This window comes from Diplotaxodon limnothrissa, linkage group LG11, assembly GCF_057381915.1.
Source record: "Diplotaxodon limnothrissa isolate DT_005_m linkage group LG11, D_limnothrissa_male_GT1.1, whole genome shotgun sequence".
Taxonomy (NCBI): domain Eukaryota; kingdom Metazoa; phylum Chordata; class Actinopteri; order Cichliformes; family Cichlidae; genus Diplotaxodon; species Diplotaxodon limnothrissa.
Genome location: NC_140606.1, coordinates 21,370,685 through 21,395,410, shown reverse-complemented (window position 1 = coordinate 21,395,410; position 24,726 = coordinate 21,370,685). Strand labels below are relative to the sequence as shown.

At 39.3% G+C, this 24,726-nt stretch overlaps 1 protein-coding gene across 2 annotated transcripts; it reads right to left on the bottom strand.

The window, feature by feature from the left end:
- Positions 1 to 7,141: 7,141 nt before the first annotated feature.
- Positions 7,142 to 22,679, bottom strand: usf2l (upstream transcription factor 2, c-fos interacting-like). Of its 2 annotated transcripts, XM_085366351.1 has the most exons (11): positions 22,292 to 22,679; positions 21,779 to 21,819; positions 21,447 to 21,553; positions 20,216 to 20,335; positions 18,831 to 18,984; positions 14,775 to 14,862; positions 12,752 to 12,790; positions 10,636 to 10,694; positions 10,180 to 10,274; positions 9,924 to 10,052; positions 7,142 to 9,062 (listed from the first exon to the last, which is right to left on the bottom strand). In XM_085366351.1, the coding sequence occupies exons 1-11, from the start codon at positions 22,324 to 22,326 to the stop codon at positions 8,973 to 8,975; spliced, it is 957 nt and encodes a 318-aa protein (XP_085222477.1). In that variant the 5' UTR covers positions 22,327 to 22,679; the 3' UTR covers positions 7,142 to 8,972. The 2 variants fall into 2 exon arrangements, with proteins under 2 accessions (XP_085222477.1, XP_085222478.1); XM_085366352.1 differs by lacking the exon at positions 12,752 to 12,790.
- Positions 22,680 to 24,726: the final 2,047 nt, after the last annotated feature.

Below are 24,726 nucleotides of genomic sequence, written 5' to 3'. Positions count from 1 at the left end.
TCCTGTTTGATGGTATGCTGACTGTGTTGGTTTTTATACACAGTTGGGCTCAGTATTGCCTCATCGCTGCTGGAGGCCCAGCCCTTTCCTGGCAACAGTTACCCAATTCCAATGGGGAAGTTTTTGACCTCTTCATTTCTCCTTACTGTAGTTCTGCAATACTAGGGGAAATTCACTGATCTATTTTTGATTGTGGGGTCCCAGTGTCTGAGAAAGATATGAAATCATCTACAGACTTTTTAAGGGAATAACTTTCCACTGTGAGAACATAATTCCACACATGAACACGCTGCTGGAGACCATTATTTTTACAATCTCTGAGAGCAATATGTATTATGTAAATTGGACTTTTGTTCTGGAGGAACCCTGGTAAGAGCACAGTACTTTCTCCAGCAAAAGGCCTAGACAGCATAGGTCAATCTATTGCATGGCTGATTGAGTCACACTTGTTTCGACCCAGGAAATCCTTCACTAAGGAGGAGCCACTTTGGAATATCCATTGCTCAGTCTAAAGGATGTAATTACAACCTCTCAAATGGAATAATTAGCCCCTCATTTTCAACACGTTCAGTTTTTGCATAATACACAGGAACCTGCAGTTGAACCAAATTAAATCCCTTTGAGAGCTGGAGAGTAGTAGCCAGGATTAAAAAGCTCCATTTGAGAGTCAAGGTGTTTCAATATGCAAGAGTTAAAGATGAATATAAAATAATGTAGTGGGGTTTATTATGTGTTGACAACAAAGAATTGCATTGTTTCTGGTATTTTAATCTGCATCTGTTCTATGTCATAGTTTTTATTCTTTCATGCATCATTCTTAGAGCAGCTAATTAAGAACCAACATACAAAATAACAGCTGCTTTTGTTTCCTCAAAACATTTCTCATTTCCTGGCAATCTCATAGTTTCTGAATAAATTTCAAACTGTGCACAATTAAAAACCATGTTTATTTAATGGCATAATAATAACAACAGCAGACTGCTCACAGTTTTGTTGGAAAACCGGATTTCTCATTCCTTCCTTTGCTACTGAAGCCATGAGAAACACCTACAGATTAATTAACCAGTCAGTGGAAGAAAACTATTCCACAGGAACATCAGGCTGTGAATAAACACAAAAATCAATAATGGTGGAAATGAAATAAGAAAACGGCTAAATAAAGGAACAAACTGATAAATGATCGCGCTGTGGAGGCTGATAAAAATCAGAGGCCATTTGAATTCTCGTTATACCTTCAAAGTCTTTCCAATCGCCCGTCCTGACTCAATTAAGGAACAACATGTCACAGGACCTCTGCGTCAGTCTGTCTCGTTTACTGATAACCCCGCTGGCCCACATGCTTGCTTTGGGTGACCACAACATCAGTGTCAACAAATACAGCCACGAATGGCTCCGCATTTGTTGGAACACATCCATAGTTTTATCATTTTTACAAAATCATCACATTTTCATTACTTACTATGCATTTGATTTTTGTCTTTTATGCTCACGTGTGAGGAGAAGAGGCTCTAATCCTATATCTAGTCCACGTTATGTCTTCAAATAATGAACATGTCATTTTATTTGATGTGCTTCACTAAGCATGACTCGTGAGATGCGAGATCTGACGCTTGTTAACAGTACAAAGACAAAAGTAATATATCCAGTTTCCCCAGAGTGTAAAAAAAAGAAAAGAAAAATTAAAGATCTGACGTTGAAGTTGTTTTTTTTAAGAATTCATAGCAGAGTTTTCCAAGTGCACATTTTGTCCTGTTTTCCTGGGCGCCCCTGTCTGTTAGCAGTCCCTGTGGCTATCAGTAGGAATCTACTTGCCAAACAAATGCCGGCACCAGCATGGCGGACAGATTCACCTCAGCAGGCGCCACTCTACCAGTTTCTTTGCCCCCGGTCGAGGACATTGCCCCCGTCTGTCTCTGTTTCATCATCATACCCTACTGCTGTCCCCATCCATTTGTCACCCCTCCTCCCCCTTGCTCCTACATGCTTTATAGGCTGCTGTAAGACAATCCATACATTATATCTGCCAGCTGCCAAAGCCATCACACAAAAACAGTGCCCCTCGATGCAGTCAACCATTTCCCTAAATACGTCTTCTCTCAAAACTGGGTCACGAGTGAACCAGTGTTGGGACATCACTCAGGGGGGAGGAGTATGGAGTACAGGTTAATGGGTTGCTGGTCAATGCAGGGACTTTCTCTGTCAGCGTGGAGTGAGAGGCAGGTTACAATATGCTACTGGAACTTCCAAAATTTCAGTAAGTAAGACCAGTCCTAATAGATAAAAATAACGGGCAAGAGAGCACTTATTCATGCTACCATAGCAACTTCAACTAAACAATGAATGAAAAAATTTAAATTATAAACTGTACACTCAGTACACCCTTGCTGCATGTCATTGTGCAGCTCTACTGCCTGGTCTCCTTTCATCTATTTTCAAAATCTATTATAAAATCATAATGTGCCCCAAAAAAGAGGGCTAAAAAAGCTAAACATTACAAAGAAAAAAAAAGTACTTTAAGCTATGAAATGTTTTAATTTGTCAAACAGATTTTGTCTCTCAGAGGTACCTTCAGATACAACACATGGGGGGAAACCAGCTTAACACCGAGGTGAGATTTCTTTTAGTCTTGGATAGAAGTCTAAAGAACACAATAATTGCAGTCTGCTTGAAAAAAAAGTATGAATTAGCTTTTCAGCATCTAGTATCTCATGAGCAACTACACCATGGTGATATTTCAGAGTGGGAAGATGACTCCTTTCCCCCATTTCCCTCATAATGGAAAGCATCTTTTGCCATGTCAGTGTAAAAGCACACCTGGGGTTGTCTGCCAAAGTGAAAGGCTTTACTCATAATTTTCCAGTCAACCGTGTTTCATTTAAATGTAGCATCTATACATGATATTTTATAGCTTAAAAAGATGTTAAATCTTTGTTTGGTTAAACTGGCTTTTGCACAGGGTATAATCCACTCAGTGAGCTCTACATATACATTTATTTTTCCTGAACTGAGATTTTTGGTTTCTCAGAAACACCAGATCCATGATAAAATGGCGATGCCAGACAGGGAGATATTCAGTGTTTATCCCCAGTGATGGTACTTCAAACAATACGTTTGGTGCAATCCAAACTACATGACCCACAGCTTTAAGACAGAGACACGTGTCTTTCAACACGTGCACCAGTTTGATGCGTCAGTTTGATCAGTGCTGGAAATACTGTCGAATATGACACTCTGGATGCACAAAAAGGCGAAACGAAAAAACAAACAAAAAAAAACTATGCTCCATTTATGACAGCAGCAGAATACAAACCTTTGTGCTGATACTTCTCTTATGAGTGTGACAGGTGCTATGTCATTATTAATGTACAACCAAGAAAGATGGTAAGTGTGGTGTGAGGCACATTGTATGTCAGGTGGAATAAGACTCTTTCTGTCAGGCTTTTTCAACAAATAACCTCAGAGAGAGGGGGAATGTGTAACAAGCTCGGGCAGTGGACAATACATGCTCCTGACAGTGTGCTCCTGTAGCTAAAAAAGCACAAAGGTAAGACAAGCCTGCAGGCCATGAAACTGTGGCTTTCCAGGAGAATGTTTTGGCCAGCATGAGTTCAATGAAAATCACTCAACCGTGTCCTTTGGTAGATGTGTACACACACACACACACACACACACACACACACACACACACACACACACACACACACACACACACACACACACACACACACACACACACACACACACACACACACACAGAAAAAATTAAAAAAGGACTTATCCAAATCACATAAAGGATTTTATAGAAGTGGCTTTTTCACTCCCTTCCTCCAGGCAAATGTGCAGCAGACATTCACTGAGTACTGACCAGACCTAAACCACTGATTCAAATCCATTAAATACAATTTCGGCAATAACAATCCATTGCTCAAAGCGGAGAGACTTTCCTCTTCCAATTAATACATCAATTAATTCTAAGTGATTTATCTGGTCTTAGAGGTGAAGGTTGAACTCCCTGGTACATGCTTCCTATAACATTTATTAAAGAAACATGTCTTTATGTCATTTCATTTTCCTTTCCAAATCAGTATTATTGCAGCTTTGCCTGACTCGATTCAGAACGCTTTCGGGGTGAAGAAGGAAAACATACAGACGGAGAGAGACTACGCATGTCCCAATCAGAGAGGTACGTGGGATCAGAGATCATCCACTTCAAACAGAAACGGGGACACACAGACGCCTGCCTGCCTGCTTGGTTGTCTATGCATGTTTAAATGGCAGCTGACAAGCCTGAAAACAAAACCAAATCAAATTTACCACATACTTTCAGTCAAGTGAATACTCAGTGCATGTGTTACTGTGTCTGTGCAAACAGTAGTCTACATATATCTCTATCTATCTATCTATATAAAATAGCAGCTTCTCTTTTAAGAGCAGCAGAATGTAGCCCTGCCCAACGCAATCTCACTAAGGGCTTGGATATAGCTTTCATCCATCATTGATCTTTCTCCCCCAAGGTGCCCTCTATATCTTCTAAATACTTACCAGTGTGTTGATTGTGTGGATTTGAGTACACATGGGACACGTAACCCATAGTAACTCTATCCTTGCAAGAGAAAATTCGAAAATATATTTAAAACTGTATCTCTGTTCCACACTGACAAGACAATATAACCCTATACCCTGCACGTTTTGTTGAGAATATAGACATTTTTGTGTTAGTTCAACCTGCCAACTGTTCACAACAATAAAGACGTATTGTCCCAAATTACTAACTAACATGCCCAGGAGCTGGACCAGATCCCTGCCACATGCACATCTAAGTGAAAGGCAACTGGTGGCAAATGAAACGTAGTGTTCCACTGTTGAGCCACATATAGCAAAAACCACATCGACTTTTAAAAATTACTCAGATTAGAGCCATCAGCAACCTTTAGAACCACATTGCGAACAGCCGCTCCGCCATACTGCACCAAAAGCAATGAAACCTTTAAAGACTCCCATGTTAAAGCGACCAACTTCATAGCATAGTCTTTTTACAGCCTGGTCAAAAAAAAAACAAGGTTTTATGGAGTTATCCATCCATCCATTTATTTTCTTCCGCTAATTCGGGGCCGGGTCGCGGGGGCAGCAGCCCAAGCAGAGAAGCCCAGACCTCCCTCTCCCCAGCCACCTCCACCAGCTTGTCCAGGGGAACAACAAGGTGTTCCCAGGCCAGCCGAGAGATATAATCTCTCCAGCGTGTCCTGAGTCTGCCTCGGGGCCTCCTCCTAGTGGGACATGCCCGGAAAACCTCGCCCAGGAGGCATCCTTGTCAGATGCCCGAACCACCTCAACTGGCTCCTTTCGATGTGGAGGAGCAGCAGCTCTACTCTGAGCCCCTTCCGAAGGGCCGAACTTCTCACCCTATCTCTAAGGGAGAGGCCAGCCACCCTTCGGAGGAAGCCCATTTCCGCCGCTTGTATTTGCGATCTCGTTCTTTCGGTCACTACTCCGAGATACTTGAACTCCTCCACTTGGGGCAGGAAGGCAGGAAGGCACTCCATCCTTTTCCGGCTGAGAACCATGGCCTCAGATTTGGAGGTGCTGATTCTCATTCCCACCGCTTCACACTTGGCTGCGAACCGTTCATGGAATTAATAAACCTAAAATGGACGAGTTAAGGTTTAAAGTTAAGAGCCATGGTCAGGCTAAAGGAGGCAGCTGTAACCAGCAGCTATCTGCTAGGTGTCGCCTCAGCTTTTCAAGTGATGGAACTGGATGTCTGGAGCATGTTTTTATTGTTTGTGCCTTTTGGAAAATTTTAATGCAAATCAATGACACTATTTTATGCTATGTTGAAAGCTTCTTTTTTAAAAAGGTATTGCAGCAGTTTGAGATCGCACATTAAAGAAAAAATTCTACTTGTCTAAGTATTAAGATTTATTTAAAAGACTTAATATCTATCCATCTCTCTATAAATGGGGACTTAACATTACTTAAATCTTTATGAAACCAGTGGGATATTTGTTGTTATCAGATCAGATCAGAATACTTTAATCTTAGGGGGAAACTGTTGAGAAAGTGCAAAATTTAAAAAGTTCAAAGAGTAGAGATTAAAGAAAAAAATAATAGGAGCAACAGGCTGCATGCATGGTGAGACATGCACATTGTATATTAATCATTTGGAAGAAAGCACACTAAACAGGCTTGGGGTGTGTACTATGAATCAGCAGCTCTCCAGCTGTTTAACACCATCAGGGTTGCATCTAAAACAAACCAGCTAAAATTGTCTTACATCTCACACAAATACCTTTTATTCAAGTTGCACACTAATTTAACTAAATACATGGTTGTGGTCCTCCTGTGATAGTGATAGGCCGCTTCATTTGCACAGTCAGTATTTTTGCTGGCTTTTCTTCCTGGCTCAACATAGACTTTATAAATATAGCGCTGTCAAAGCTAAACAAACCACAGCAATTTTTTTTGTCCAAACATAGTGTACCACATTTTAAAACCTATACAGCTGCTTTTCCCGTAGCAGTCGTGCTGATTTTAGTTTGAAGCTGTTTTCATTTTACTTCATTAAAATATTAAATATCCCACTCGGCTGCGTGTAGACCCGGCTGTTTCCTACAGGTCACACCCACTCTTTTATGTAAACTGTGTTGACTTATTGATTTGATAGCCAAAAATGATAGCCTACTATGTCTATGTTAGGGACAAGTAATTCTAGATAATTAATTTTAAAAAAAGAAAAAGAAAAAAAAAAGAAGGATTGAACTTATTTTACAGTCATAATCAGGTTAGTTTTCATTGAATTTTAACACATCAATGGGATGATTAGGTTTAATTAGAGCAAATGTATTTAAGAATAAAAGGTAAAGGGAAATCAGTGTCTTAAATTACAATGAATCTTATAATAATGTATATAATAATATGCAATGCTACTGGGCGGATGGAAATAAAAATATATATTCAGCTTTTCCCAAGATCTGGTAAACGATGATCCACAGACAAAGATGTTTAGATTGTGAAAGTTTTATTTTCCACCATTTTGCTTAGAAAACATGTCTCTAACCTGAGAACAGTGAGGCTGCTACACAGAGGAAAAGAGGATTTTTTCTTCCTTTTGCCATTTCAAAAAAAGAAATGCAAGAAAAAAAAAAAGTTAGCCACGAATGACCTTTGATTTCTGATCAACCATCTTTTAAGCAGTACTCATTTCTTCACATTCACGTCTCTCCTCACTGAGGTGTAAAGAAAAAAAAAAATCTACTGCAAAACATCTATCATTCGACTTTGGCTAGGAGCCTCATTTGATAGACCAGACACTTGCACTATATCGCCCAGGTTTGAATCCAGTTGTTGCAGCAGAACAGCACTTTTAAAAGCACAAGCAAGTCTGAGATATTAAAATGTGATAGCCAATGTTGCCAGGGGTCTGAGTGTTGGTTTTTCTTTGCTGGATCCTGAGCTGTTGATACAAGGAGAAGCAATCGTGCTCTATTAAGTGAAGTTTGACATCTTTCTTCCACTCACATTTTCCCAAGTGGGAAAAAAACAAACAAACAAACAAAAAAAAAACCCAAAACACATCATTTATATTCATTCACAAAACCTTCAGCAACATTAATGTTGCCTTTTGCTGTTTGTACAACCAATTACAGTTTACTTATTGTTTGCCTGCGTGGGTGGAGAAATATGTAAGATCGTTTCCAAGTTACCCGCATGCAAACTATTTAGTCTTTTCGTAGAGAATGAGTCATGCTCAACTAAGAACTGCAACACAGAATTTCCGTGTACTCATTTTCTATAGTGAGCAAAGTCTTTGAGCACTGCTCTCCAGGGTGCCCCCCACCCCCTTGTGCGTTGAGCTCCATTTGAAGTGTTGCAATACCAAAATAGAGCAAACAGCTTGAAATGAAACATGGGGATTATTCTTGCATGTACTGGGACACAGGTAAGTCACCCGACAAAGGATGAAAACAAAACCCACAGTACCTAAATATGTGGCAAAAGTTGGGATTTGCCCCGCTCACCTCTCCACAACATGAAGTTTGACGTGTCTGCATGTTCCACATTCTAACATTTCACTTTGTATTTAAATACCACTTCACCAGCAAATGCCCAACACTTCAAGTAAACCACATTTTAGCCTCAGCAAACTGAACTTCATAGATTGCACACACTTTGTTGTAATTGTTTTGACAATTGCCAGCATGGAACTAATGAGTTATTGATTGTTTACTCCCAGAGATAATCTGCTTTAACATTCTGTAACATCTGTATTAAAACATGAGAGGCCATATTTACATAAATCAGCCCAGAATCATCAGCAAGCACAGATTCTTGTTTGTCTTTGGGTCTAGGTAAGCTATGTGTGTCACATTATTTCTGTCTGTAGAATCATGTTTTTCATACTTTGATGTCGGCTTCACTGGATGCATAAATTTCATCGTAACGGGTCTCCATCAAGGCTTCTGTCAGCAAGCAGACTAATAAATTAAAGGGGCTAAAAACAAAATATTAATACAGAACTCAAAAACACAAACAGAATAAAAGCATGAAGTAAGTCAAAATTAATAACGAGGGAAAGGGTTTGGGAAGGAAAGAAATAACTGACAAACATCGTAGTCCATGAATGAAGCTACATAAATACAAATAAAGAAGGGCAGCAGAGGGTCTCTTTCATAGCTAGTCCTACAGTAAAGCACCCTGATAAAGGTGAGTGGGCATCTTTTCTTGGAGCACATTTCTACTCAGCTGCAGCGGGTGGTTATCTCAATACGATTGGAAAAGTCAAGTGCAGCCAAAATCGGCTTGTGAAGGGTTCACAACCTGGGAACCCAGGGGAGGATGCATTCACTAAAAATAAAGTGATTCTCCATAAAGTCTCTCGTTTTTTTGTTGTTGGTTTTTTTTCTTGCGTTGTTTCCCACTGTGTCAGTTATATGTCTGAGTGGGTGTGCCCTGCGCTGCTCTTTTGGTTTCATTCACTGTGGTGGCGTTTCTCCAACCATTTCGATGCCGTGCTGCTGGAGTTGCGCTCGGAGCAATGCGTTTTCATTTTTCAGCTCTTCGATCTTAAACCAAAGAAGAAAAAAATGCATCATCCACAACATTCTCCACAGCAAAATACAGCCTTAACTTTACTGACCAAACTTTTTCCTTTGAAAATTAAGAGCTGACTAATGTATACACAGGACTATGCAATCCCTGAGATTAGAGAGCAGCGTGTGTAGACCCTGTAAAACACTGATGCCCACAACCAACTGGATTATCAAATCTTGAGGTATGTCATCTCTGCTACATTTCCCCTGGGCGAATCCTGAATTCATTGCCTCCCCACTGAGGGACTGAGGAAGGATATTCAGCTTTGAGCATCTGAATAAGAATATATCACTGAATCGCTTGCAGACCCAAGATTCAAGCAAGAGACTCAGAGCTGCAAGATTTCACAATACTTTTGAGTGCATTAGCATGCACTTAGTTCTCACACAACCCCTGTGTATATTATTCCCACAGTCTCTCAAAGCACTGATTTCAGGTAACACTTCTCATTATCTGAGTGCAAATTCTTTGATCCACTTTGTCAGGCTGTGATGATCAGCTATGCAGCCTGAAGTCTCAGGGGGTTTGTTTCAGAGAAATGAAGATGCATATGGGGCTAGGTGGATTTCATGCTTCTGAGACTTAAGTGAAAGAATGTTGCATTGAATTATAAAGCAAACTAATCTATTCAATGCAGTGGCAATCTTCACAGCCACATATGAAGCCCACTATGCCGGCCTTATTATGCGCAAGTTTATTTATCTGCTACACCCAACCACCTCAAAGGAGGACTCTGAATTATCATTCATAGCCCTTCTTTACACATTACCAAAGTCACGGAAACTTCGCTTGATGCCCCATTTGCAGCCTAGAGCAAAGACTGATATTCATACCTGCTGTCTGCACAACTCATTGTCCATTTGTATCCTCTCCACTTCCTTCAAACTCTCTTGCAGCCTCTGGTTGCTTTGCCTCAGCTCACGAATATAGTCACAAGCTTTAGACAGGATGCCTCCTTTGCTCTATAAATACAGAGGCATTGTCACAGTTTTTTTTAAAAAAAAAGAAATATAATTATTGTGATAAATATAATTTTTATAGAGTATTAATGAGTCAAGCGCAAATTTAAAAGACAAACAAACTGCTTACTGCTCCGGTTTTGGTGCTATCCATACTGCAGTCTGGGATAATCTTGGAAAGTGTGACAATCCAGTTGTTGATCTTGTCTCTTCGCCGTCTTTCGACTGATGAACAGAGATGAAAGAAGAACTGTTTTTAAAAGGAGTATATGCATACAAGCCACATTTCCAGATTTCTAATTTAAGCTACAGTAAAAGATCACAGGTCATTCTGATTTACAAAACAAGGTTTTCATCTGCCGGATCTCGTCAGTACCGACATTCCTGACTGATTTTGACAGCTCAACAGCAACCTCTAGTGGCTGGTCAAAATTATATGCTGTTTTTTTTTTTTACTCTTAACAGAATATTTTGTGAGGGCTTAGTGATTTTCTTTCATCAAAAAATGTTCCATTTAGGCACCACACGGCATTGTGTTAAGACTGTCTGATGAAATCAAAAGCCACAATCATGACTAATTACCCACCTTCATTATGTTGTGCTCTTCTCCTTTCATCTCTTGGTGTTCGGGGTCCATCCATTTTCCTGCAGATAGACAGGAAATAAAACACTTTTCATGCACTACAATATCTCCCATCTCTGCGCTCCATACAATCGGACACAAATCCAATCCAATCCTCCAAATCCTTTGCCTATTAAAAACCATTCTTCACTGTTATCTTTAAATTCAAGCCTATTGTTATTGCCATTTAAAATGAGCCTCTGAAGATGGTTAGTGCCTTTGGTAGAAATATTAAATGATGCACAGCCCTATGAGGTCACATATGCAGTCCTGACGCCTGCAGCCTTGAGCCAAGCTGCCTTGTCTGGAATACTGAGAATCAGCTAGCCTCCTTACTTTAGCTGGCTGTCCTCTTCCCAGGTGTGGCCTGGAGGAAGTGCAATGCTTTATTATGCTGTAAAATTACAACACTGTAGAAAACCAGATGCTGCTTACTGAAGTTGGGGTGTACACCTAATGACACAACTGTCTCTTGTCTTTGCAACCTCCCCCAGGATTCAGTTAATTAAGTCTCAGAGACGTGACAAGGAGACTTATCATACCACCCACCATGGCATGAAGAGACCAATAACACACTCACACATAATCAAATGTGGTCTAGTGTACACTGAGGGCACCTGCCACATAAAAGGCAGGACCCGGGATGTCCTGACAGAGCATTACATTATAAAAAGGTAATCAATGTTATTCCTTTCAACTAGGTTTAAAGCTGTGGTTGATAGCTGTACAACCAAGTGTTGGTTTCACTAATTGAACACCGGGGACTACAAAATTCTGAGAATAAATTAAACTACTCCTTATTGCCACTGCAATTTTGCCTGCAATTTGTGTGACGTAATAAATGACCTATGAGGTTGTTTGTCTTCATTGTCTGCCTTAAAACAAATCTTTTCTAGTCTACTGCAGAGAATTTGTGTCCAATCAACACAACTTGACTGCTGATAGCTTCGTTTGAGATAGTCAGCTAAGCCAAACGGCTCTCTCACATGTATCTCAACACATCTTAATGGGATTTCAGCTGTATAATGGATTCAGCAGCCAAACAGTACTCTTAGGCAAAGTGTTAAAATATGTGGATGGCGGTTTGAATAACTAAATGTACATGCCTAGAGGAATGTTTTTTCCCTGCACACCTCTTTTAAGTGCCCCCGAGGGTAAAGGCTGCCAGAGAAACCCCAAAAATTATGAGTACGTTTCCTCTGGTAGAAGACTTTCCATATGTTGAATACAGCATGTATAAAACAAAAACGTCTGCACAATTTTTTATTGATCTTTAAAATGACAAATGTAATCATTTACCAATGCACCTCCACTCTCCACCCTCTTCCAAAGTTTTGCTTTTATGTCACCAAGCCATGGCCTTGACAATATTTCATTAAATTACACAGTGAAAAACAAGAGACTGCAGGCTGAGATTCAGATCACCTCGATGGATGAGTTCAGAAAAATAATTCTAAAAAAAATAAAATAATAATAATTACATTAAAAAAAAAAAAGATCCTGTGTATATTACTGTCATTGTCTCAAAAAAAATGAGCACAAAAATTTGTGATTATTAGCTAGTTAGTCACAAATAACTACTTATTTTGAAAGTAGATGTTCCAAGTGAAAGCACATGGCTTCCATTGGCTCAATTTATCTCAATAGCCCTGTCATATCAACAAAATGCACTTAAAGAGCAAATGCTGTCCATATAGTTTTATGACCAACTTTAAAACTAGGCTGAAAGAGAACCAAACTCAAATGGCTACAACAAAGGACACTTTGAAAATTATACTAAAATAAAAGTGTGGAGTGAGCCATTTGTTTCCAGATGGAGAACAATGACCTGATTTCTAGGTCCTAATGGAAAAATACATTTGCCACAAGCAGTACTAACAACAATGGATCAGGGTCAGCACTGAAAAATTGCTACATCTGTGTCTCACACATCAAGAGCAGGGAGAATCACCAGGGAGGAAGGGAGGGGTGGAGAAAAGTGAAGGGCAGAGGTTTGTGTGCTTCTTTGCTTCTTGTGATCTAATTTGATTAGTTCATTTGCTGTAAGAGGAGTGGGGAGAAATGTGGAAACTGTCCTCACCAGTTTAAAACTTCATGTTGCAGCAGCTCGTTTTCATCTCTGTGAATGGCAGATAGGTTGGGTAGTTTTCATTCACTTTGCTCACATGCCAACGAAAACGTCACGGTTCATCACTTTACATGTAAATATAATTCTATTTGAAGTCACTGAAAATCATAAATTATTCATGTACAAATAAGTCACAACTCCCCTTAAATGTGTCCTGAACAGAAGAACAAAAAAATAATCTCTAGTTCTTGGAAAAATAAATAAATAAACACATAAATAAATAAATGAGAAATGAAATGTAAAAAAACAGCTTAGATAGAAGATAAATAGAAGATAAAGTGCTGTATCCTGGTTGCTATTCTCCTTATAGCAGTGTTATCTGATTGACCACAATCCCATCACTTTCACGAGTTAAAGGTTAAGTATAGGCCTGGATGAAATCAGAGGAATATTCACTTAGGTTCGGAGCTAACTCAATTTGAAATTGGGTCATGTGTTAATTTTTAAGTGACCAACCAGGCAAAAAACTGGCTCGTACCAAACAGGGTACAAAAAAAACAAAACAAAACAAGAAAACAAAACCTAGCCGACATTCATGAGCCTTGAATCTCACAGGGCTATGGCTCTTGTGCCGGTGTGTTTTGGCACTCAAATGAACCATGAAATAAATAAATAAAGCTTGTTTAAATTCCCTTTTCTGAATAAAAATCAGTAGTAGGCCAAAACCAGCTTGGTTCGCATGCAATTAAAATTAAAACCCTTTGCTCAGGTGAGCCTGCTGATGATCTTAATAACAGCAATCACCAGCATGTGGCTAACAGTTGGAGAGTCTGAGATGGATCCCTTTGATGCATGATTAGAATAATGCACGTTGTGAATTTTAGCGATAAACAGTATGAGAGTTCGAAAGGTTAAAAAAAAAAAAAAAAAAGATGTGTGGCTACCATGTGCTAAAAAAAGAAAAAAAGAAATCCTTAAAAATCAATCATAACCATGAACTCGGGGTGAACACAAGAGAGATTACCTGGGCAGAAAAACAGCCTTGAGTAAAAGAAAACAGCAGTGGCAGCAAGGCTGAGAAATTTGAGCCTTGCAGTTGTTCAAATGGACGTCACAGTAGTCTTTCAGTCATGTTTGAATAGAACATTCATTCATATGAGACAATTCTCTTTTGCTCAGATAGATTACTACTAATACATCATTCCAATCTGCTGCATTGCAGTTTAACCCCCTCTACTTCTACACTCCCCTCTTGCATTAGCAGTTACAGTTATAGCGTGCTAAATACTGATTTTGAAAATACATCTCATTTAAACTCTGAATTTAGGAAACTATTTTAAACGGCTTATTACGACATATTCACCCTTTCATTTTTTAGCTTCTGTTCTGCCACCTCGATTCGAGCATTTTGCGGATCAATATCTTGGCTTTTTGAAACTAGATGTATGAGAAAGGGGTAGATCTGACTCCAAAACCAACACAGCAGCAACCCTTTTTAGTCACACGGTTGAAACATACACTGCTTTACTGTATACCTTAAAACAGGAATGATAATTCACAAAATGAACATCTTGCTATGTTAAATAAGACTTTATTGCCTTTTCAATGCATCACAATCTTAGAGGCTTTTTGAAAAAGTGCAACAATTTTTTTTATATTGCTGTTATATTTATCTTTTAATGATAATCTATGCCCTCGTTGTTATGACAGTACTAATTCAGACTCTGATGGATACCATTTCTTGAAAGGATGTGTTTTGTAGAGATGCACTCTGAAGCATTAAGAGAGCAGAGCCACACTGCTAAACACAAATCATTTATTGCTGCAATAAATGCGTAAAGCCCTTATCAAAATTAACTGAAACCTATCATAGTAACTTTATTATTATGATATTAGATGTATTTAACAGCTTTTGTCATTAAATCTACTTTTAAACTCCACTGAAATTAAAACATGCCTAGTTTTATGTGTCTCAAGCTGCACTGGCAATATTGTTTCCATCACATAAACAGCAGATGACAGAGATGATACTTACGCAGGGTATGGCTGTGTTCGTGGGGCAATGGTTCGTGGTGTGCCTGTCTGAATGACATCAGGAGGGGTCATCATCACATAAAACTGACCTGTGGAAGGCACAGGTGTAATCAGTCAACAATGAACAGTAAGACAGCTCAACATTTCACAGAAGACTGACTTGATTCATTAAATTTTTTAAGTGCTTATCCAACGAGGATCCAGGGGAAGGTGGCTGGAGCTTGTCCCAGCTGAAATTGGACAACAGGCAGGGACAAGTTGCCAGCTCAACACAGGGCTAACACAAAGAGCCAGGCAACCATTTAAACTCACATGCACACCTACGACTGATTCAGAATCACCGACTGACCTAACGTGCATGTCATTAAACTGTGGGAGGAAAGTAGAGAAAAGCCACATCTGGCACAACGATAAAATAACACAGAAATCCTTAAGCCAACTAGCAAAGTGGAACCCCGAAATTTCTTGTAAGGATGCAACTGTGCCAACTGTGTAGAAACAGGCTCAACTCTCATGTACAATCAAGATGTAGACAGAAGAATATTCTACTAACACTACTCATCCATACCATATTCATTCAAGAGCCAAAACATCATCAAGAAATAAATCCACTTATTTTATCTTAAGCCACCTAATCTTGTCATCTGGGTCAGCAAGATGGCAGACCTGGCCTGACAAACAAAATGAGCAACACAATTTTCTGCCACAAAAAAAACAAAAACAAAAACTATCCACAAAAAATGAAGGTCCTCTCACAGAAAACCTTCCCAAATAACAGGTCTTGACACAGACATTCAGCCTGTAGTTATTTCTATTTCAAAGAATGTGATCAAGGACTAAAACGCAGAATCAGTCACTAACAGAAAACACACAAGAAAATCAGTATTTCTCAGATGAAAACAGCAAGGTACATTCAGTCTTTTAACCAGGCACTCTGGCTTTCCAATCTGCTGCTAAAGCAGACTGCAGATGCTCCCTCTGAATGAGGCCACGTCTTAATGTTTTAAGATGCTCAATGCACATTAAGTGCTTTGCTTTTTATATCAAACTGCATTAACACTTTGGCTCCAATCTCACTCTTAAAGCTGCACCTAGCCGAGCCTATTATACAAGTTACAGCTGAGGTGCATCAACTGATATGGCCTTAAGGGTATCTGACTTCTGTGGGTTTAAGTCATGTGATGGAAGTAGACACACAATGCTCAACGAGAGAGAAAAGCAGTGTGTGTGTGGATGTGCTGCATGAGCTTGACAAGCTATGTCTGTAATTAGCAATGGATGAGCTACATCAAAGAAACCTAATGATTTAAGGAATCAATGCAATGACCTTGTGTGACCCCAGATGTGCCTCTACATAGGTGTTTTACTGGAGCGTGACTGAGCTCAGGTGGGGTTTTAAACTCATTTCATTTTTGTGTTTTTTAATCATGTTTATGAGTTGGATTACAAAATAACAGAAAAAAGTAAATCATTTTTTGTTCTTTTACTATGAAAGTTTCAGTGCCATGTGCCTGCTACTTGTTTGTGTAGTTTTGCTGCCACAAACTACTACATACATCCATATGTATGTTATAGTCAGCAAAATATTGTCTTATTTCTATGTGTCCAAAGTATCCATCTCTCTCAAGAAGACACAAACAATGCATAATGTAAGGTCACATTGGATATTAGGGGTGGGTGATGTAGTCTCAAAATTATATCACAGTAGTTCAAGGAAATGTTATTTTTGATGACACAGAAGAAAAATATTGAACATTTTATTGGTGATTGCAGCTTGCAGGCAGCAGCATTTATTAGTGCAAACAAAATGAAGGGAATTCTCCACGCTTTTTTTCTTTTAGGTAAAATAAAATATAACTGTCTAACATTTTAGTTTAACAAAAAAGCAACTTAAACCAGCCACACTTTAGCAGCCTGCACTGTTACACTTAATTGTTTTTGTGGAACTGTGTAATTCCAGTTTATTAAATTACAAAGCTGTAATTTATTATACGTATTAGTGGTAAGTGAGACAATGAGCGAGAGTTACATTTAATTGTTTTTGTGGTATTTTTCTTCCAACGCACAAAAACAGATTTACATTTTTAGTTAAGAGCACATAATAAAATTGAAATTTAACAATATTTTTTATCCAGAATTTTGGATTTTGCTTGGAGCTTTTTAAACAACTGCTTAGTGCCCTACTTTTCTACCATGTAACACATGAGTAATTTTCATGCAATGCTTGCTTTTCCAGTCATACCAAATGCAACTAGAGTAATAGCTGCATTTGTTTATTTTTGTGTCAGCTAGCATCTTCTTCATAGCCTGGTTGTATGCCCTTTGCTTCAAGTGGTGAAACAAATTTGCTGTTTCTACTTTTAGGGTGAACTGTTTTCTTGTGTATTTTGCAAAGCATTGGTCACTAAATCATCACTGGAGGCTAACATGTAGTTCTCAGTCTAAGACATGCTTGGACTTGTTGTGTACCCTAGCAAACATAAATGCTATATTTATCAAGACGAGACACTTTTATGTATCGCAAATAGTTATACCAAAATTATTGTGGACAATATGATATCGTATGAGGTATAGGGCTAAAATCTTAAATGTGGCACTTGAACTGTCTCTTTCAGCCTTGGGTCTATAGATTTATGTTGGAGATACGTTGAATCCCAGTTTCAAGCATTTTTAGACCCCAAGTCTGGGCCAAAATGACAGCAAGAAGCACCGCCAGCAGCAGGAACACTGGGTGATGAATTACAAGTTCCTACAATAACTCCTGTCCAGGCTGTACATTCTCCTACATAAAATCCTTAGAGACCCACAATGTTCGACTCTTTCATAACAATCCTGAAGACAAATAATGACCATCCAACAGTCAACTGCCAGCCAGCAGTAACAGTGTTCTTGCTAGTTCTAGCGGAATAATCCATAATAGGTAGATGGCAGTTTTTTGTTTTGTTTATTTTTTAGTTTAAAAAAAAAAAAAGGCATTAAAGCCTAGATCTTGTTCTCTAGGTCAACTGAGCACTTACAGCGCTCAGCGAACACAGCTTCAGCCAATGATAGCCTGACCTGGACAACCAGCATAAAACCACAAGGACGGGTAGTACAGCCAGATGATGGCATATGGTAGGAAAGAGGAAGAGAAGCAGAATAGGAAGACATGTGACATGAAGTAAACAAGTAAACATGGTAAGCATGGCAAATTTAATTTTGGCGTCTGATAATATTTGACTTGGAGGAGGCAAACTCTAGTCATGGCAAAAAATGTTTCCATCACATTACCAAGTTAGGAATCTGAAACAGATTAAAATGAGCTGCTGGGTATGTGCAATTTAAAATATTTCTCATAATTATTACAACTTTAATAAAGATCTAATGACCCTTGAAAATTGCTGATTCACAGTTGGAGAAAACTGCGTTCTCCAGCATCATAAATTATATTTTAAAATAACTTACTGATCAAAAATATCCAAATGGGGGGGAAGGAATCACAGAGCAAATTGATTCTGCAACACATATTTAGGTTTATCATGTGTAAAAAAAAAAAAAAAAAATATATATATATATATATATATATATATAAATAAAAGCAAGTGCAATTGTCATTATCATCTTTGGATTGCTTTGCTTCTTCCTCACCAAATATATGTTAGTGAACATATGTAAATATGAATTGAACATGTATTACTTCACCCAATTTTGTCATATAAAGCACCACCAATGGGATTCGTGGGTTAGTCACCCAAGCTGGTGAGGAAATCTATTTATAAAAGCTACATAGAGAATGAAAATATTGATATTTAGAGGCTCAGCATAGATAATTTATCTCAACAGGGAGGGATTAGATATATTGCTTATTCTTTGTATCTGCTGTAAATGGCCCTGATTTCTTTGTTATCAGCTCAAACTGTCAGGATCGTGTTTCACTAATAAAAAAAAAAAAGGACAGCTATTCTCTCCTTAAGGTACTTCAAAACACACTTCTGTTTGTCACTGAAAATAATAGCTTAATTAGCTCTGCAGCACTGTGATAAGCCCCAGCCCAAATTAGGTGTGAGAACTGACTCACCCCCTGCCTGTGTGAGTGTGGGGTCCGTGGCGGCCTGCACAGACACAGTCCCGTCGCTCACCGCAGTTGCGGGGAAGTAAGCGAAGCGGGTCTCCCCTCCCACTGCCTCTCCTGCTGGGCTTCCTCCATTACTGAAAGGGTTCTGGATCACAGCCTGTGACAGATAAGAGAGAGACAGAGGAGAGCCATGAACAAGCAGCAATGGAGCAGTCACAGCAGGTAAACGCACACCTCATCCTCTGTCAGACTCAATACTGGTATCCCTGCTAAACCCCCCCAAGCAAGACACAGTTCCATTTGACAGCTAGGATAAAGGGAGGCAAAGAAGCAGCAGTGATCTTGTTAGCAGGGATAATAGCAAGGTCAGTAAAGCCATCAGTATAGCACTAATGAAAACAAATTTGGTCTGTTCTTGCTAGAAAAATTGCATATTTTTAGCTCAAACTGTGCTCCGACTGTTACTGCAGTTCTTGTGCAACAACTATTGGCACTACACACATTGAAACTATACACCTATGTGACTCACTTTGTGTTGACTAGATATTATATTCGGGCACACAATTCACTCTTTAGACTATTTTTCCATCTTGGCAAGCTTAGAGAAATTACACCCGCTGCTGCAATTTCAGTGAATCAGTGAAGTAGAGATGATGTGATATGGAAAACTGGTGAGAATAACTGATAATAATAGATATACAACACCGTTTTTTTTTTTTAACTTTACGTTTTTGAATTATATATACAGATAAAGCAAAAAGCTTTATCTGTGTACTCAAAAGTACTCACAACAGTTCACAATTTGCTAATAAGCATAATTGTTTTTAGGAGTAACCAAAACAACACACCTTTCTGCAAGTTGATACTATTTTACCAGCTTGAAACCAAAAACTGGTTACACCATCTTGTTTCACTCATAGACAGCAATCTTTGTTAGTGTTGGTCTGCATAAAACATTACATAAAGCGGGGAAAAAAAAAAAAAACATGACCCAACACAAGAGCATGGCTGTGTGCCTTACTTACAGCCACACTCTGCACTGTCAGACATAATTTATAGCTAAAATAATATTACTGAGACAGTAATAACTTCATATACCTACTTTTCAGCCAATAGATGTATATACTGATCCATGATATATTTCATGTCTTTAACAGTATTTGTAAACTTGATGTTTTAAAACATGACAAGCGTGTACAAAGAAACAAAAGAAATTAGAATAACACTGGTTTTAGTTGTTTTCAGTGAGACTGTTGCAAATGAAAATACGCAGAAATTAACTTCCACCTTATCCTTTAACACGTAAATAAAGAAAGCAAGCTTTAAAAAACGGTTTAAACTACTAGTGGTTTCCCTTTGGTCCAGTCAAAAGTGTAAAATTTTGATACCTGTGCCACAGCTTGAGGAGCCCCGGTGAATGCAGCTGTTGAGACAACGCTCACTGCTCCTCCTGCATCATCTCTTCCATCAAGGTGTTGGTCAGTCACCTGGACAACACGATACGTCACCTGCACAGACGAAAAACAAATTTGGGTAAAAAGAGAGAATAAGAAGAAAACAAAGAGAGCAACTAGTTGCTTCTCCATTTATATCCTTACTCTATGTATTTTTTTTTGCATTATTCAATCATACCGTGTATAAAACAGCACCTTACCTGACTTGTTGATTTGTTTATCATATCTGTTGCTTCCGTACTGCTCAGCCTAGTATCCTGACACTACAGTACTAACCTCACTTGTGCATTGATCTCACCATCCCACAATATGCTTACGCTTCAGAATGCGCCTGATTTCATTTTAAATAGCAAGGAAAATGAGCTTGTTTGTTCGAAGAATCAGTATTTGTATCCCTCTATCATGTGACTTTCCTCCTGACTGACATGTGACAGCAGTCTCATGCCAATCCCAGACCAGACTGAAATCACATGATTGCTCACACTAGTCTTGTTTATGCCTGAACCACATGGATCACTGACTCAATTTCCTCCAGCGCAAACCACCCAGTAAGGGTAAACCAACATGAATGTCACAATACCTTTTTTTAGTGTATATGCTGGCATTACTGACCCATTGTTTACCACTGACCAACAGTGGTGTGAAAACCACATAGTGAACAGGAAGGAGACACTTTTGTACAAAGGTCAACAGTCAATTTTGAGGCTATAAAAAAAAGACTATAAACATTGATACCTTCAGGGAATTTACTGAGTGCTTTCCTCCTGACTTTGTAATAGAGGAGGGTGTCAAAGCACACAGAAAAAGAAAAACAATCAGATAAAAAGAAAATGTAAGCCTAAACATTAAGGACTGTCGTCGGGAGTATGGTTCTTCAACATATATAATCACTCACTGTTGTTTGCCATATGTCCAAGCATCTTTTCAACCACCTCCATCAATATGCAGCTGAGAGTTCTCAGTTGGTAATTATCGTGCTGCACAAACACCCCATGGACATTTATCCACTCTGTGCTGTTTGTGTACTCTCATAAGTGCTAAACAGAGGCAATTTATTCTAACTGTCTAGGCCCTTATGCAATTAGGAACACTTAGACGCTTTCTGAAATGGGTATTAAACAGCAACAATCAGTAGTGTCCACACTTCCATCCATTAACTACTTACCTGCCCACCCTCGGTGCGGAACTGATATTGTATGTTATGGTCACCAAATGTTGCAGCCTGAGGTACACTGGCTATTGTAACAGCTGTCTGCTCTTCTCCTGTTCCGTCTTCAAGGGAAAAGGGGGATAAAGAAACAGGAGTTAGAATGGAAAAAGTAACTAAACAGCTAACAAGCCCCGAGTGTAGCTGCAAATAACGAAGCTCAATGTTGCAGCACATAAAGAAAAGCAAGTGTACTGAGGAAAGAGCTTGTGGCTTTTTTTTTATAAAGTATTGTGTACGCACACAAAACTACAGTGTGATCAAAGACCGCTTAGTAAATAAATCCTTACCTTCAGATCCCTGGACAACCTCCTCTTCTTGTTTTTCTTGGCTGCAAAGCGGATACAGAAATACCTCAGTTGTTAGAAGCTACGCAACCAGCTAATGTTTGTGAAAATTATATATCAATGTATTAAATGAAAGTAATAACTGACCCTCCACTTCACCGTAAGGGGTGGCAAGTGATGTCTGGGAAGTCAGTCAGCCAGCAGGACAATTATAATGAAAAACACAGCACAGCAACTGCCCTTGGTTTACCAAGAGTGGCTGAGAATAGTTATTTGTTTTAAAAGCTAGCTTAAGCTCTCTTAGCTGTTAACTATGAACACTACTATTCTTGGATATAACCAAGTTATACCGCTTAAAGAGTTGTCCACCTGTGTTGCTAACTTAGCTGTAGTCTACACATTAAATTCGTTTTGACAACACTTTATAAGTAAGGCCTTGGTTAGCGTCGTAAACTAGCTGTGTGAAATAGCATGTTGCGGCTAGCTTCTTTCAGTTAGCCATTTTGACCGAGTTACCTTGCGGTGTCCAGACTCTGTTCAAGCATATCCATCAGTGTTGAAATAAAAAGTGATATTCGGTGTCACAGACGGAGATGGAAGTGCTGATCACGGGAACAAACACTCGGGTCATGTGAGAGAGACAGCCCAGGACACGTGAGGTACGGCTCGGTGTCGAAGTTAAAATGGAGGCCGCTGCTGATGTCGCTGGGTGATCCGAGGTAACTCCTCTCGATCAGCTGTCGCGCCGGAGGGATTTGCTGCTTGCCGGGGACCACGGTCGATAACGTTTCGCTACGGTTTCTCACCCCCACCGGTGACCATAAAAGTGCGAATTAACATCAGCTAGAGCGTGGGGAAGACACTGAGTGTTGCAAACCAATTAAAATGCAAACAAAAAGCTTCTCTGTCGGTGACCTGGGAGTAACGAACAGGCTCCACAAGTAACTTATGCACGTAGCTTTTTTTTAAAAAATTATTATTAATGCGCGAGAGAGTGGCACGATGTTCTGGCTCAGATCTGAACCAGCAAGGTATTAATGCCACATTGTTATTATTTATGAGCGCATTAGTCTTCGTTAACACCAAGACTTGCGTACAAAGTGGCATTTAAGTGTATTCTAATAACAAAAAACAAAATAAACTTAGAAGATTATTTCAAACTATTCTTTTATTTTTGCCTCCACGATTTTACTAATTATTGCGGGCCAAAAGAAGAAAAACAAAACAAACTGAAGTCGAAAGAAAGAAAGTAAAGCAAAACAAGTGTGCTAATAACACATTTTCAGTGAACACTGGACATATTATATTATACATATTAACCCCCTAAGAAACGAAATCTTTTATGGCATGCATTTTTACTTTATCTTTGCTATTTGGGCTGATTGGGACCTGATGAATGTAAAAACAAAGAATTACGTGATTTTTTTTATACTGATTTTTGTTTCTGAGAAAAATAAGATCCACATATGAGGACATTCGTTTTAAATTTCGATAGAACAGTGGCAAGTATAATGTCCTTGTAAGTGGATATCAGGCCCTTGAAGAGCCAAATTTTGTATTTTGGTAGACAACCCAAAAATGTGATGTCCATATGTAGGAGGCTAAAACAGTTGAATATTTTGTCTGTGTGTGTGTGTGTTTTTTTTTTCTAACTTTTTAACTCAACCTGATACTGTCATGGTCCTGGGCCATGTGGGCCCAGTATTCTTAGTTCCTTGCATTTTTGTATTTCGTTCCTTAGGCCATGTTTCCTGAGTTGCCCTGTTGTGTTGTTCCCTAAGTGTTTTCCCTTCGTGACTCTTACCCCCTGTGTGCCCCTCTGTGTATTTATGAGCCCTCGTCTCTCTTTGTGTTTTATTCTATGTTTTCCCCAGCCCGTTATGTCTGTGTTCTCCCCGTGCTCTCTCTCCTCCTGTCTGAACCTCTGTACTTCCTGTTTTACTTTGCCCGTCTCCCGTTAGTGTTGTGTTCACTCCTGCCGTGTCTTGTTATGATTATCAGTGTCACCTGTGTTCCCCGTGTGCTCCCACTTCCCTCCTTAACCCTCTGTGTATTTATGTCTGCGTCTCCCTCAGTTCTGTGTCGCGTTCTCCCTCATGCTGCGTGGATTTCCCTGTGTTCCTTGGTGAGCTTTATGTTAGTTTTTCCCCAGTCTAGTTTTGTATCGCCTATCATCTTCTGTTCAGCAATAAAGCTGCATTTTGAGTTTATCCCTTGAGTCCGTGAGTTTTTGCGATTGGGTCCTCATCCTGCCTGCCACACAGCGAGCCATGACAGATACACGATAAACTTACAACTGACACACATATTTCTTCCTTCTTCTGCTCCCTTTAGAGGTCCCCACAGCAGACTATCTGCCTACTTCTCACCCTATCTGTAGCCTCCTCTTCTTCCACACTACCCTATGCATATCCTCCTTAACTCCATTAACCTCCTCCGTAGTCTTCCTCTTTTCCAACAGCCTGGCAGCTCTATCTTCAGCATCCTAGTGCAATGCATGGACTATCCCTCCTCTTCACATGTCCAAACCATCTCAGCCATGTCTCTCTAACCTTGTGTCTAAAACCTGAGCTGTCCCTCTGATGTACACATTTCTAATCCTGTTCATTTTGGTCACTCCCAATGTAAATATTTGCATCTTAAGCTCTGCCTCCTGTCTTTTTGCCAGTGCTACCATCTCCAAACTATACATTTTACTTGTAAATTTTCACTCTTGCTACTATCCTTCTGTCACTAATCACCATTATGTTATTTATACGTTATACATACGTTATACATGTTATACATACATTGTTATACATGTTATACATTGTATTATGTGTGTACAGCTGTACACACATAATACACATGCAGAGAAATGTAGCCATTTATAAGAGACAAAGCAGGAGCTAGATTTTCTCTAAATGCAAAGGGGGATCAGTGAACTCACCATCCACTAGGACAGATGAGCA